General features: G+C 41.5%; 1 protein-coding gene across 1 annotated transcript in view; it reads left to right on the top strand.

Annotated features, from left to right (window-relative positions):
• WDR70 (WD repeat domain 70) overlaps positions 1–16,075 on the top strand; it is a 181,926-nt gene that overhangs the window by 92,302 nt on the left and 73,549 nt on the right. Inside the window, exon 10 of the mRNA XM_070743427.1 lies at positions 9,337–9,511. Within this exon, the coding sequence (XP_070599528.1) occupies positions 9,337–9,511 (175 nt within the window). The remainder of the gene's footprint in view (positions 1–9,336; positions 9,512–16,075) is intronic.

Genomic DNA, 16,075 nt, shown 5'->3' with positions numbered 1-16,075 from the left:
TGGTAATTTAGGGGTTTAAAGTGTTAAGGGATGGCTTGTGATACTGTCCACAATCAAAAAATGGTGTATTTACTTCCGCATCTCTACTTCACGGAAATTCGACTTTTGCGGGCATCCCCTGCGAAAATCGAGGGAACACTGTATTATTTATATTGATGGTCTTTGACTGTAATAATGGTCTATTTATTCATTTAATCCTGACTGAGAACAATTAATCGAATGGATTTACCTTTAAAAGTTGTGGGTGCTTCAACACTGCAAGTTTTTAAAAAGAGACAGAATTGGATCTGCTTGGGCAGGGGATTGGACTAGAAAACCTCCAAGATCCCTTTCAACTTTGATATTCTGTAAGAATAGATTTTTGTCTCTAGCTTTTGTCTTTGTAAAAAAAAAAAAACCCAAAAAACTTTTCCTTGTACTTAGGGACCCATAATTCTTTAGGAGTGCAATTCTCTTTGGTTCTCAAATTTGTTTGTGGTTTTAGGTTAATTAGTGGCTTTCTGCACAGGAATTCCTTGGGAGTTTATTGGCTATTCCTCTAAATTTGTGAGCACTTTAAAACTTTATGCCTATCTTTAGTGTAGTAAAGCTAATTGGATAAATTAAACAAATGGATCCCATTTATAAAGCCTGGTTGATCTCTTAAAATAGCACATGGTTTGTTCTTTGTTTTTTCCCTACAAATAAATGTGAAAGTCTCTTTGTATTGTCTTTCAGGTAAGAATATATATCTCCAAAATTCTATGGGACTCAGAATTTGAATAACAAGTAACAGAGTTGGAAGGGACCTTGGAGGTCTTCTAGCCCAACTCTAGTCCTACTCAGTCTTATACCATTTCAGAACAAATGGTTGGCCAATTTCTTCTTGAAAACCTCCAGTGTTGGAGCACCCATGATTTCTGCAAGCAACTTATTCTGCTGTTAGTTTTGTTAGGAAATGTCTCCTTAGTTCTAGGTTGCTTCCTTCCTTGATTAGTTTCCACCCATTGCCTCTTGTCCTGCCTTCAGGTGCTTTGGAGAATAGGTTTATTTATTTATTGTTAGAGTTGGAAGGGACCATGCGGGTCATCAAGTCCAACCCCCTGCCTAAGCAGGAACCCTATAGCATCCCAGCCAAATGGCAGTTCAATTTCCTCTTTAAAATGTCCATAGTATTGGAGTTCACAACGTCCGCTGGTAGGTTGCTCCACTGGTTGATCGTTCTGACCGTCAGGAAGTTCTTCCTTATTTCCAGGTTGAATCTCTCCTTGGTCAGCTTCCATCCGTTGTTCCTCGGTGCCCTGGAGAATAAAGTGATCCCCTCCTATTTGTGGCAACCCCTCGTATACCTGTAGACTGCTGTCATGTCCGCTCTGGCCTTCATTTTCTCTAGGCTATCCATGCCCAGTTCCCGCAGTCTCTCTTCGTAAATCTTGGTTTCTAGACCCCTGATCATTTTGGTTGCTCTTTTCTGCACTTCTCCAGAGTTTCAATGTCTCTTTTGAAGTGTGGTGACCAGAACTGAACCCAGTACTCCAGGTGAGGTCTGACCAGGGTGTAGTAGAATGGTATTAAGACTTCCCTGGTCTTGGAGTGTATTCCCCTGTTGATGCAGCTTAGGATTGTATTGGCTTTTTTGGCTGCTGCTGCACATTGTTGGCTCATGTTTAGTTGATTATCCACCAAGACTCCGAGATCTCTTTCGCAGTTGCTACTGCTAAGAGGGGTTTCTCCCAGGTTGTATGTGTGAGTTGATTCCCTCTTCTCCCTCTCTCTCAAGAATACTGATTTGATAATTGGACTGATGTTAAGATTTTGTCACTGATTTAGAAGTGGTGTAGTTGTTTTATGACTCTGTCACGAGCTGCTTTATTGTTTTATAATCTATGGCATGTTCAGCCTATATATCAAAAAATGTGCATGAGGGTTCCTTTCATATTCTGAACAGAAGTAGTATTAGAACTGTACCAAGCTGACACTTCTTTGCACTGTTTGATGAGTTCAAAAGTCTGGATTTTTTTGGCAGAAGGCAATACCAAATCATTCTTCAAGCTAACTTACTCGAGTTTTTGTAGGTGTATGCTCTGTGACTCTGAACATGATGTTCTTGTATTGATTTGATTTGATTTGATTTGTATGCCGCCCCTCTCCGAAGACTCAGGGAGGCTTACAGTACATTAAAGAAGTTGATTTGTGTTAAGTTGAAAGTTTTGTAAGCAAACTTTAGTTAAGAATTTCCCTCCCTCTCTACCCCCCCCTTTTATTTATTTCCTGCCTTTATTATTTTTACAAATTATTCAAGGCAGTGAATATATTCAACATACCTTCTTCCTCCTAGTTTCCCCACAACAACACTGTGAGATGGGTTGGGCTGAGAGAAGATGACTTGCCCACCTTGGTTTTCATAGCTAAAGTGGGACTTGAACTCACAATCAGCTACTTTCTAGTTTGATTTCTTAACCACCAGAGTGACTGGCTCTGTCTATCACAGTGTTTTTCAACCAGTGTGCCGCGGCACACTAGTGTGCCGTGAGATATGGTCAGGTGTGCCGCGGAGCTCAGAGAGAGAAAGAAAGCAAGAGAGAGAGAAAGAAAGAGAAAGAAAGAAAGCAAGAGAGAGAGAGAAAGAAAGAAAGAGAGAAAGAGAACAAGAGAAAGAAAGCAAGAGAGAGAGAAAGAGAACAAGAGAAAGAAAGCAAGAGAGAGAGAAAGAGAGAGAGGGAAGGAGAGAGAGAGAAAGACACAGAGGGAGTTAGGGAAGGAGAGAGAAAGAGAGCAAAAAAGAGACGAAGGTAGAGAAAGAAAGAGGGATGGAGAGAGAGAAAGAAAGAGGAAGGAAGGGAGAGAAAGAGGGAGAGAGAAATAGAGCGAAAGGAAGAGAGAAAATATTTTTGTCCAAACTTTTTTTAGCCCCCCACCCCACCCCGCTCAATGTGCCCCAGGGTTTCATAAATGTAAAAAATGTGCCGCGGCTCAAAAAAGGTTGAAAATCACTGGTCTATCATATATAAACCCAGCACGTAGTATAATCATGGTTGAGAATCTTTATCGATGGATTTTCCCACACATGGATCCCTTGATGGGTGGACTATACTGATCATAACTTTTGGTCATTAATCAAATAGGCTGAGGACAATAGGAACCATAAAAATAACATTGGGGGGATTCAGAATTGATTCATATCCAATTCAGAGACAGTAAAGTGCTCAGATTGGGGGGAAAATGGGTCATATTTAGCCACATCGCCATCTCTCTCCAGGCTCCATATATACAGACCTCACCTACAAAAAGATATTGACAAAATTGAACAGGTCCAAAGACGGGCTACAAGAATGGTGGAAGGTCTTAAGCATAAATCATATCAGGAAAGACTTAATGAACTCAATCTGTATAGTCTGGAGGACAGAAGGAAAAGGGGGGACATGATCGAAACATTTAAATATGTTAAAGGGTTAAATAAGGTCCAGGAGGGAAGTGTTTTAATAGGAAAGTGAACACAAGAACAAGGGGACACAATCTGAAGTTAGTTGGGGAAAAGATCAAAAGCAACATGAGAAAATATTATTTTACTGAAAGAGTAGTAGATCCTTGGAACAAACTTCCAGCAGACGTGGTTGGTAAATCCACAGTAACTGAATTTAAACATGCCTGGGATAAACATATATCCATTCCAAGATAAAATACAGGAAATAGTATAAGGGCAGACTAGATGGACCATGAGGTATTTTTCTGCCGTCAGTCTTCTATGTTTCTATGTTTCTACAGATAGGAACTTAGAAGGCCAAAGCAAGTACAGCTGTCAGAGTAATCCAGAAATTTGTTGTAAGGCCACCCTGAACTCCCATGGGATTGGGTGGCATAAAAGTCAATCAAATTAAATCAAGATCTTCCTTAAGAGAATATTGTGGAGATTAGAGTAACATGGGTGTAGAGCTGTGAACATGGCCTGTTCTCACTTTCTATACCGTATGTGCTGACTTAATTAGTGCTATGCAACTTTTCTTAGTTGAAGGAGGATATAAATAGTGCCTTAACAATCTATAACAGTGATGCCGAACCTTTTCTTGGCTCGAGTGCCAAAAGGGGGCTTTCATGAATCCTTGGGAGAACGAAAACGGCTGAAAAGAAGGCCGAAAAATCAGCTGGAAGATTGCTTGCTCTCAGATATGGCTCCGTGTGTCACCTGCGGCACAGGTTCACCATCTCTGGTCTATAGTGTTCGGAAACTTCAGATCATGCAGAATGCAGCTGCGAGAGCAATCATGGGCTTCCCAAGGCATGCCCATGTTACACCAACACTCCGCAGTCTGCATTGGTTGCCGATCAGTTTCCAGTCACAATTCAAAGTGTTGGTCATGACCTATAAAGCCCTTCATGGCACCGGACCACAATATCTCCGGGACCGCTTTCTGCCGCACGAATCCCAGCGACCGGTTAGGTCCCACAGAGTTGGCCTTCTCTGGGTCCCGTCGACTAAACAATGTGGCGGCCCCGACTCTCTGGAACCAGCTCCCCCCGGAGATTAAAACTGCCCCCACCCTCCTTGCCTTCCGTTAACTCCTTAAAACTCACCTCTTCCATCAGGCATGGGGGAATTGAGGCATTCCCCCCTCCCCCGGGCCTATACAATTTATGGTATGTCTGTGTGTATGTCTGGTTTAACAATGGGTTTTTTTAAAAAAATTAAATTTATTAGATTTGTTGTGAATTGTTTTATTATATGTTGTGAGCCGCCCTGAGTCTACGGAGAGGGGCGGCATACAAATCTAATAAATGAAGGAATGAAGGAATGAAGGAATAAATAAATAAATAAAACCCCAAAGTTCTGACTCCGAGATTGAGCGAAAACTTTTTTTAACAGATATTTTTTATTATTTGTAATATTTATTTTCTCTCTCTCCAGAAGGGAAACTGAAATGATTTGAAGGAGAGATTAAAAAGTACATTATACACTATAAGCTTTTTTTTATAGGGATATTGAACACCCCAACACTCTGTAACATTACTGATTGAAGTCTTGATTATTCACATCTACCAAACGGAGCCAAAGAATGAGTAAAACGCTCTTACATATATAGGTATTAATATTTATTAGTTGAGGTTCTCCTTTCCAGTTTTGGTTTATTGTTAATCTGTAACTTTTTTCGGTGTGCGATTAAGAATTCTTCTGTAGCCTGGATGATATTATTGTAATTACATTCAGATGCATAGTTTTCATGTACATAGTTTACTCAGAAAATCTTTTGCCAAACAAGCATGGAAAACAGCTCTGCCTTTCATTGTTGTTTTGGGGTTCCTCTGTTTTGGCCTTTTGTATCTTCAAAGCTATAAAATACTGTAACACAATGTTGTGTTGTATTTCTAATACGACAGGCATTTATTTTAAAAAGATGTTAGAAATCACCTAATAAAATATTTATTCATAAAAGTTCCATATTTAATTGGCAAAGACACAGAACTGAATACTCAAGTTTACTACCTTATGACGGTCTTGGTATGTTCGGGTTTCTTCCCGTGTAGGATTTGGAAATTTCTGGCGACGTTTCGATGAGGTCCCACTCATCATCTTCAGGCTGGTGTTTCTGTCCTTGTTCTAAGGCGAACACCTTAGAGTGTTCGCCTACACAGGAAGAAACCCGAATATACCAAGACCGTCATACCTGTACCCGTGAAAATCTACGAAAACATATATATAATTTTTATTGGCCAAGTGTGATTGGACACACAAGGAATTTGTCTTGGTGCATATGCTCTCAGTGTACATAAAAGAAAAAGATACATTTGTCAAGAATCATGTGGTACAACACTTAATTATTGTCATAGGGGTCAACTAAGCAATGAAGAAACAATCAATATTAATAAAAATCTTAAGATACAAGCAACAAGTTACAGTCATACAGTCCTAAGTGGGAGGAAAAGGATGATAGGAATGATGAGAAAAACTAGTAGAAATAGAAGTGCAGATTTAGTAAAAAGTCTGACAGTGTTGAGGGAATTATTTGTTTAGTAGAGTGATGGCATTCGGGTAAAAACTGTTCTTGTGTCTAGTTGTCTTGGTGTGCAGTGCTCTGTAGCGACGTTTTGAGGGTAGGAGTTGAAATAGTTTATGTCCAGGATGCAAGGGGTCAGTAAATATTTTCCCCACCCTCTTTTTGACTCGTCAGTATACAGGTCCTCGATGGAAGGCAGGTTGGCAGTCATTGTTTTTTCTGCAGTTCTTTCTATATTTCTTTCCAGCCCTAACCAGGTGCTAACAATGTTCCTAGATCTTACCAGCTTGCAAAATCTTTCATTGTTACACTTTGCGAATGATGTTTTCTAAGCTCTAAGTCTTTTCAGGTTTTTTTTTCCATTGCTCTACTAGCTTCATCCAATAGTTTTTAACTAGCTTCATTAATTTTGCTTATTGTGTATATTAAATTTATCTTTTTTTTGTTTCCTAGTATCAAAGTATTTGTAGTTTGCAGTTTCATTGTACAGATAGTCCCTGATTTAGGAAGGGTCATTTAGTGACTATTCAAAGTTATAACGGGCCTTCCCAGGGCTATCTAAGACCTGGATATGAAGTTCTTATGGTGGTTACGTGATTACATTTTTGGCACTTATCTACTGACCCTCATTTATGACCATTTGCAGTGTTCTGTAGAGTCACGTAACTACAATTTGCAATGGTTTTGACCAGAAATCTGTATACTTCCTGTTTTAGAAAAACTACCCATGGATTCACTTAATGACTGCTTAACAACCGCCACAAAAACTGTTTAAAATCAAACATAGTTAAATGGTGACCTGCTTAACAACCAGCACTGCTTACAACTGTAATTTTGGACACAATTTTAGTTGTAAGTCAAGGACTACCTGCACATAGTCATACTTACGCAGTGCATTTGTTATAAATCCTGACTTGAAATGAGATGTAGTTTGGCAACAATAAATGTAGTTCTTTAAATTCCCACGATCACTCGTAACAGTAGGGCTGCCTCTGAGATTTTTTTTTTTCATTGTTAGGAGGGACATATTGTCTACGAATTCTTGTAAATCTATAAGGAAATGCAAATTTAAGGGACCTAAAACTGAACCCAGGAACATTGAGTTGTATACAAAAATTATTTACATTCTCGGGTCATGAATATATGTTTATTGTCTTCCAAAAGAGTATTTCCATCCCTTTTAGAATTGCTTCAAATCACTTCTTGGCATTTAGAAGCATTTCATAGAATCTGCTCCACAGATGTAGAACCCACCACTTTAATAGAATAAAATAGAATAGAATTTTATTGGCCAAGTGTGATTGGACACACAAGGAATTTGTCTTGGAGCACATGCTCTCAGTGTACATAAAAGAAAATATGAGTTCATCAACAATCATAAGGCACAACACTTAATGATAGTCTGGGTACAAATAAGCAATCAAATCACATTAGGAACCAATCAATATAAATCGTACAACACTTAATGACAGTCCGGGTACAAATAAGCAATCAAATCATATTAGGAACCAGTCAATATAAATCATAAAGATACAAGCAACAAGGTTACAGTCATACAGTCATTTGTGGGAGGAGATGGGTGATGGGAACGATGAGAAGATTAATAGTAGTGCAATAACTGTAGTACAGTGTTTCCTCGATTTTCGCAGGTTCGAACTTCGCGAACGGCTATACCACGGTTTTTCAAAAATATTAATTAAAAAATACTTCGCGGTTTTTCCCCCTATACCACGGTTTTTCCTGCCCGATGACATCATACATCATCGCCAAACTTTCGTCCGCCTTTAATAAATATTTTTTTTAATAAACTTTAATAAATAAACATGGTGAGTAATCATCTGAATGGTTGCTAGGGGAATGAGAAATTGCAGTTTAGGGGTTTAAAGTGTTAAGGAAAGGTTTGTGATACTATTCATAGCCAAAAATAGTGTATTTATTTCCGCATCTCTGCTTCGCCGAAATTCGACTTTCACAGGCGGTCTCGGAACGCATCCCCCGCGAAAATCGAGGGAACACTGTAAATAGTTACTTAAGTGATTAAATCCGGATTAAACACTATAAGATGTTATCACTATTTTTTTGTATTTCTGTTATTTGGAATCCTTCCATTCTTTATCAGATCAGAACTTCCACCTCCTTCTGGTCAGCCCTTCTCACCGAGTCAGTCCGTCCTTCTCCTTAAATTTTTATCTTGCCTCCCTTCACTCAACTGCACTCCTCACCTCCTTCTGAGATAAATCATCAAAACTGCTTTCGTCCATTCTTTGCTTCTCTCTTACACAGTTGTCATCGGTCCCAATCGGCCATAAAGACCGATTCTTTTCTCCACTGGTTTTAAGAGTGCCGCTCCTCTCCGCCCAGATAGTTTAAAGCTACCCGGTGTCTCCAGAGCTTCCTCTTTGCTTTATCGACCTCTATGGGATCTGGTTTCAGAAGTGGCATTTCACTTCTCACCCGCTCCGTGATGACATCACCTCTCACAATGTCCCACTTAAGTCCTATTCATTGTTTGATTGTTCATCACTGAATTTTGTATCAAATTCTGTATGTGGAACATTACGTCCATGTTTACGGCCTTCTCAAGACAGCAGACCAGAAAGGTGAATCATGGGTACTTTATGCTAAGTTAAATCTGTCTGTCTGTCTGTTTGTCTCTGTCTCTCTCTCTGTCTCTCTCTCTCTATATATATATATCTATCTAATCTATCCATCTATCTATCTATCTATCTTATCTATCTATCTATCTATCTATCTATCTATCTAATCTATCCATCTATCTATCTATCTAATCTATCCATCTATCCATCTATCCAATCTATCCATCCATCCATCCATCCATCCATCCATCCATCCATCCATCTATCTATCTATCTATCTATCTATGAGTCTGCCTGGCTGATGATGGACTTAAACTGTGCCTCTCTGGTCCCAGTAACCATTGTACCACCATGATTCTTTGGGCATTTGATTTTTGCTTATTGTAACTCCTGTTTATTATTTTTTCTTTAAAAAATTTCAAAATTTTATCTAAAAACTCAATAGTTACCCAGTTAAAATTTAGCATTGGATAGAATTTGAAGGAAAAAAGAATTTGACTTGGGGGAAAAAAAGATTCACCTTGTAGCTGTTCCCTTTATGGCTTAACAAGAAGGAGATACATACGTATCTCTCACATTTTATTAATTGGATTGATTAAAAGTTAATTGTATTTATGGCTTGCATCAGAAGGAAAATTAGACATTTGTCTGCATGTTTGTTTGTATGTATGTATGTATGTATTATGTATAGGTATGTAATAGAATATACTTACCATCATACCTATACATAATGCATAATGATTTGCATTATTTTTGTGTTTTTTACCCAGAACTGTAAGAACATGGGATGTCACTAATGAGAAAAACCATAAAACTGTGTTTAAACCACGTTCAGCTCAAGGTAAAAGGGTGATTCCAACAAGCTGCACCTACAGCAGAGATGGTAAACTTATTGCAGCTGGCTGCCAAGATGGGTCCATCCAGATCTGGGATAGGAATATGAATGTAAGTAATCACATTTTCCTAATTCGAATTGACAGTATGATATACAGTGATATCTCATCTTACGAACTTAATTGGTTCCGGGACGAGGTTCGTAAGGTGAAAAGTTTGTAAGACGAAACAATGTTTTTATAGGAATCAATGGAAAAGCGATTAATGCGTGCAAGCCCAAAACTCACCCCTTTTGCCAGCATATAATGAAACTCTCTCATATACTACGTTTTACCTTTTAAGTTGCACTATTGAAATAAATGAACTTTTGCACAATATTCTAATTTTTCAAGTTTTAACCTGCATATTCAGATATACTAACTTGTGGTGATCTATTTTATTTCTTTCTCAATTCAGCCAAAAGTTTAATATTCAATATTTAATATTCAAGCTCTCTGGTTTTTGAATTGTTTCAGGTAATGATTTTCATCTAAGCTGATGGCAAGGTGGTAGAAATGTGACAACTTCAATTTACAATACAGTGATACCTCGTCTTACAAACGCCTCGTCATACAAACTTTTCGAGATTCAAACCCAAGGTTTAAGGGGTTTTTGCCTCTTCTTACAAACTATTTTCCCCTTACAAACCCACTGCTGCCACTGGGATGCCCCACCTCCAGACTTCCGTTGCCAGCGAAGCACGCTTTTTTGCACTGCTGGGATTCCCCTGAGGCTCCCCTCCATGGGAAACTCCACCTCTGGACTTCTGTGTTTTTGTGATGCTGCAGGAAAATCCCAGTAGTGCAAAAACGGGTGCTTCGCTGGCAACGGAAGTCCGGAGGTGGGGTTTCCCAGCAAGGGGAGCCTCAGTGAAATCGCAGTATCACAAAAACACAGAGGTCCGGAGATGGAGTTTTGAGGACTTTGGTGTTTTTGCGATGCTGCAAATTCACTGATGCGCCCTTCGCTGGGAAACCCCACCCCCGGACCTCCGTTGCCAGCGAAGCACTCGTTTTTCCGATGCTGGGATTCCCCTGCTGGGATTCCCCTGCAGCATCGCAAAAACACAGATGTCCGGATGTGGGGTTTCCTATGGAGGGGAACCTCAGGGGAATCCCAGCAGCTCAAAAGTGGGTGCTTCTGCTGGCAAAAGGGGTGAATTGCACGCATTAATCACTTTTCCATTGATTCCTAAGGGAAACAATGTTTCATCTTACAAACTTTTCACCTTAAGAACCTCATCCCAGAACCAATTAAGTTTGTAAGACAAGGTATCACTGTATATGCTAAATTCTATGGGGAAATATAATTTATTGATTTGCCACAACACAGGATTCCACCATGATTGTAACATATCTACCTTTTGATTTTATAGCACAGGAGGGGGGAGACATACATACTGTAAATGTTATACTTTTCAGAATGCTTCATATTTAACAATGTAAGGCTGTTGGGAACTGAGTAACCGACTGATTACTGATTATCCACCTTTCAAATTTGCAACACAGAAGAGGGAAATTTAAGTATTCTTTATTTATTTCTTTTTTTAAAAATTGCCTTTTATTAAAACTTCAGTGTGGCGAACCATCATAAAGCACAATGGAATGTATTTTATTCATTTACTGTATGTTGAATCCAAGGCGCTCTGAAATATTAATACACACAGCAGCTGAAATCAATAAATTTTTGAAAAAGTCTCTACACTGCTCAGTGTTAGAATCGCAGAAACTATGCCTGCAAGGCAAAAGCCTTACAGAATGGTCAAGTATTCTGTTTTTATATCCTTTCCCAAGGTATATAAGCTAGGCAATACCTTTAAAACTCTGCTTCATAACAGAGATGGTGAGATGGACTTCAAACAAATTTAATCATCGATAACAAATAAATAAAAACTAGAGGGAAAGCAGGGAGGAGGGGGGAACGGGTTCCTTGCTTTGACCAAATGGAAAATGTGAGTTGAGCGAAGCACAATCTTGCCATGTTTGTAGAACTGCTCTAGCTTGTTTATCTTAGACAAAAACGAAGCTTTTCATTCAAAGATAACATGATGTTTATCACAGGATTATTAGAAAAACTAACTACAGTAATCCTTCTTTTCGGAGACAAATGTCTTGCTACAGCTTTTTAAAATGATAGTTCATATGCAAGGTATCTCTGGGTTAAGAAAGCTAATTTACCTTTTGGAGGACAGGGAAATATACTTTAGCACAGACTGTGGTAGCATGCTGTGTAATAAAACAATAAACTAGGTCTGAAAAGTGGTAGCCATCTCAAGCATTTCTTGGTTTATTAAAGTTCTAGTGGCAGGAAGAGTGATTCTTAACCACCTAATTTGCCTTCTCCAAGTCCTTTAGTTTTGTCATCTCCCCCCCCCCCCGATATTCATTCTACATTTATATTGTTGCATGAGAAAAAGTTTCCTAGAGTGCCTTCCGTCCCCTGTCCTATTGCTCTCCTATATCTCCTAAACCTTTCTTCTATTCCTATATCTCTTCTTCTATTCTTTCATTGATATGTTCTATTACTATATCTTCTTTTCTATTCTTTCTTAGATATATTTTACTATGAGTATCTCCTCTATAACCTTCATCATGTATTTTACTGTGTGTGTGTGTGTGTGTGTGTGTGTGTGTGTTCCAACTACTCAGGATATCACGCCTAATCTACAACCATTAACTAATCAGCATACCTCAGCTACATCAACGACCCCAATTGTTACCCCACTGACTCACCAGGAAGTTTCTACACAGCAGGCAATTGCTGAGCCATCAAACCACACCCAGCCACCAGTATTTATAGAAGGAAGGCAGCTTAGGTCTCGCAGTGTTCGCCTTAGAACAAGGACAGAAACACCAGCCTGAAGATGACGAGTGAGACCTCGTCGAAACGTCGCCAGAACAGAGCGACACCTGAGCTGCCTTCCTTCTATAAATACTGGTGGCTGGGTGTGGTTTGATGGCCCAGCAATTGCCTGCTGTGTAGAAACTTCCTGGTGAGTCAGTGGGGTAATACCTGGGGTCGTTGATGTAACTGAGGTATGCTGATTAGTTAATGGTTGTAGATTAGGCGTGATATCCTGAGTAGTTGGAGCTTGCAGGCTACTTGATTGTTTTGCATTGTGTGTTCTGAGTCTGGTTTCAGTTTCTATGGCTGGGATACGTTTGAGGGCTGGTTTCCAGATGTCTGGTAGGCGGGAGGTATCATCCCGCTTGTTCATATTTTGGGGATGTTTTTCTATCTCGATGGCTTCCATGATTATTCTTTTGGATATATATATCCACTAAAACCCTCATGGTGTATTGGACAAAATAAATAAATAAAATATTTTAAGTTGTTAGTAAGGTAACTAAAGCTTCGCTTTGACTTGAGAACCAAAGACCAAAATAGCTCTTAAAGTCACTGCAAGTAATCAATGGTAGTTAAGCACAGCAATCATTAATGAGACATCAGCATCACTGTTTATATGGACTGCTTTGCTCAACAACTCCAACCCTGGCATTCCTAGTTGCCATTGTTAAGCAATCACGGAAGTTGGTATATGGATGAAGTTTTAGGTGAAGAGTGTGAGGTTTATATACCTCACACTTAGGCTTACAAACCACTTCACAGCCCTAAGCGGTTTATGACATATTGCCGCTAACAGTCTCAACTTCAGAAAGATGGAAGGCTGAATCAACCTTGAGCAGGTTAGGATTGAAATGGTGGCAGCTGGCAGAATTAGCCTGCAATACTGCATTTTAACCACAGCTCTGTGAAGGATGTTGATAACATTTATTTTTGATTTGATTTGATTTATTTTTGATTTGATTTGATTTATTTTTGATTTGATTTGATTTGATTTGAATGCTGCCCCTCTCCGAAGACTCGGGGCGGCTAACAACAGTATAAAAAGACAATGTAAACAAATCTAATATTAAAAATAATCTAAAAAAAACCAATTTAAAGAACCACTCATACATACAAGCATACCATGTATAAATTCTATAAGCCTAGGGGAAAGGGAAATTTCAATTCCCCCATGCCTGATGACAGAGGTGGGTTTTAAGCAGCTTGCGAAAGGCAAGGAGGGTGGGGGCAACTCTGAAATCTGGGGGGAGCTGGTTCCAGAGGGCCGGGGCCGCCACAGAGAAGGCTCTTCTCCTGGGTCCTGCCAAATGACATTGCTTAGTCCAGCGTTTCCCAACCGGTGTGCCGCGGCACAGTGGTGTGCCGCGAGACACTGTCAGGTGTGCCGCGGCGAGAGGCGGCGGAGGAGAGTGGGCTGATCGGGCGGGCAATGGGGCAGGGCGGAGAAGCCAGGGGCGCGTTTGGCCGGAGGCACCGTGGGGAGGCAGGGGCAGCCGCGGCTCCCTTTACTCCTACTGCCGCACCACCCTGCCCCTGCTCCCCACGGTGCCTCCGGCCAAACGCGCCCCTGGCTTCTCCGTCCTGCCCCATTGCCCACCCGATCCGCCCACTCTTCTCCGCCACCGCCTCCTGCCTTGGGGCGAGGAATCCGAGAGTCCGGGACTGTGTGGCTTTGCGCCATGAAGAGAAAACGGCCGACTTTTCCCTGCTGCCGTTTTCTCTTCATGGCGCAAAGCCAGGGCCGCCAATAGACGGGTACTACAGGGAGCGCGCTATCGGGCCCCGGGCAAATTGGGGCCCGCAGTCAGCGGCTCCTTGCACTGAGCTCCCGCTCGCAGCTGTCCCCTGGCTCCTGCTCGATGCCACGGTTTTCGGCGCTGTCCTGCTGGGCCCCAAAGACAGAAGGCAGGAAGGAGGAGAGCTCCATTCTTCTCGCCTTTTTCCCGCCTTCCTTCTTTGGGGCACAGCAGGACAGCGCCGAAAACCGCGGCATCGAGCAGAAGCCGGGGGACAGCTGCGAGCGGGAGCCCCAGGAGGGAAGTACCGGCAGCGCCCCGCCCAGCTGAAGCTTCACTGGCGTCGGCGGCAAATGTCCTTTGTGGCCCGGTGGGAGGGGGGGGGCTGCAGCGGCCGCAGGCAGTCGCAGGGAGATGGCGGCGGCGAGAGGGAGCTCCAGGCGGCGGCGAGAGGGAGCGCTCTCTCTCTCTCTCAGCTGACTGCAAGCGGGAGCCCTGACGTGGCGGTCAATTGAGAGAGAGAGAGAAAGAAAGAAAGAGAGACATATAAGAGAGGCAGAGAGAGAGAGAAAGAGAGACATAGCAAGAAAGAGAGACAGCAAGAGAGGCAGAGAAAGAGAGAGAGAAAGAGAGACATAGCAAGAGAGGCAGAGAGAGAGAAAAAGAGAGACATAGCAAGAGAAGCAGAGAGAGAGAAAAAGAAAGAGAGACATAGCAAGAGAAAAAGAGAGACTTAGCAAGAGAGGCAGAGAGAGAAAGAGAAAGAAAGAGAGACATAGCAAGAGAGACAGAGAGAGAGAGAAAGAGAGACATAGCAAGAGAGAGAGAGAGAAAGAGGGACATAGCAAGAGAGACAGAGAAAGAGAGACAGCAAGAGAGGCAGAGAAAGAGAGACATAGCAAGAGAGGCAGAGAGAGAGAAAAAGAAAGAGAGACATAGCAAGAGAAAAAGAGAGACTTAGCAAGAGAGGCAGAGAGAGAGAGAAAGAGAAAGAAAGAGAGACATATAAGAGAGGCAGAGAGAGAGAGAAAGAGAGACATAGCAAGAGAGGCAGAGAAAGAGAGACAGAGCAAGAAAGAGAGACAGCAAGAGAGGCAGAGAAAGAGAGAGAAAGAGACATAGCAAGAGAGGCAGAGAGAGAGAAAAAGAAAGAGAGACATAGCAAGAGAAAAAGAGAGACTTAGCAAGAGAGGCAGAGAGAGAGAGAAAGAGAAAGAAAGAGAGACATATAAGAGAGGCAGAGAAAGAGAGACAGCAAGAAAGAGAGACAGCAAGAGAGGCAGAAAAAGAGAGAGAGAAAGAGACATAGCAAGAGAGGCAGAGAGAGAGAAAAAGAAAGAGAGACATAGCAAGAGAAAAAGAGAGACTTAGCAAGAGAGGCAGAGAGAGAGAGAAAGAGAAGGAAAGAGAGATAGCAAGAGAGGCAAAGAGAAAGAAAGAGACATATAGCAAGACAGTGAAAGAGAGAGAGAAAAAAGCAAGAAAGAGATAGCAAGAGAGACAGAGAGAGAGAGCAAGGGAGAGAGAAAGACAGAGGAAGGGAAGGAGGGAGAGAGAAAGAGAGCAAAAAAGAGAGGAAGAAAGAAAGACGGATGGAGAGAGAGAAAGAAGGGAAGGAAGGAAAAGAGAGAAAGAGGGAGAAATAGAGCGAAAGGGAGGAAGAGAGAGGGTTTTTTTGTCCAAACTTTTCTTTAGCCCGCCCCCCCCCCTTTCAATGTTCCCCAGGATTTTGAAAATATGAATAATGTGCCGCGGCTCAAAAAAGGTTGGGAAACACTGGCTTAGTCGACAGGACCCGGAGAAGGCCAACTCTGAGGGACCTAACCGGTCGCTGGGATTCGTGCAGCAGAAGGCGGTCCCGGAGATATTCTGGTCCGATGCCATGCTGAAAATTAATTTTCCCTTTGGCTAAATCCATGATTCTTAAGTTTTTATAACTTTGTCTTTCTAAATCAGGCCTTTTGGGCAGATCCAGCCCATGGAGTGCTTAAATCTGGCCCGTGGAGACAGGGAAGGACTAGCCCGCGGTGCCTCTGCCAGTGGAAACGGAGCT

This window comes from Erythrolamprus reginae, chromosome 2 (assembly GCF_031021105.1).
Source record: "Erythrolamprus reginae isolate rEryReg1 chromosome 2, rEryReg1.hap1, whole genome shotgun sequence".
Classification (NCBI taxonomy): Eukaryota; Metazoa; Chordata; class Lepidosauria; order Squamata; family Dipsadidae; genus Erythrolamprus; species Erythrolamprus reginae.
The sequence above is the reverse complement of the archived record's forward strand: the minus strand, read 5'-3'. Positions and strand labels throughout refer to the sequence as shown.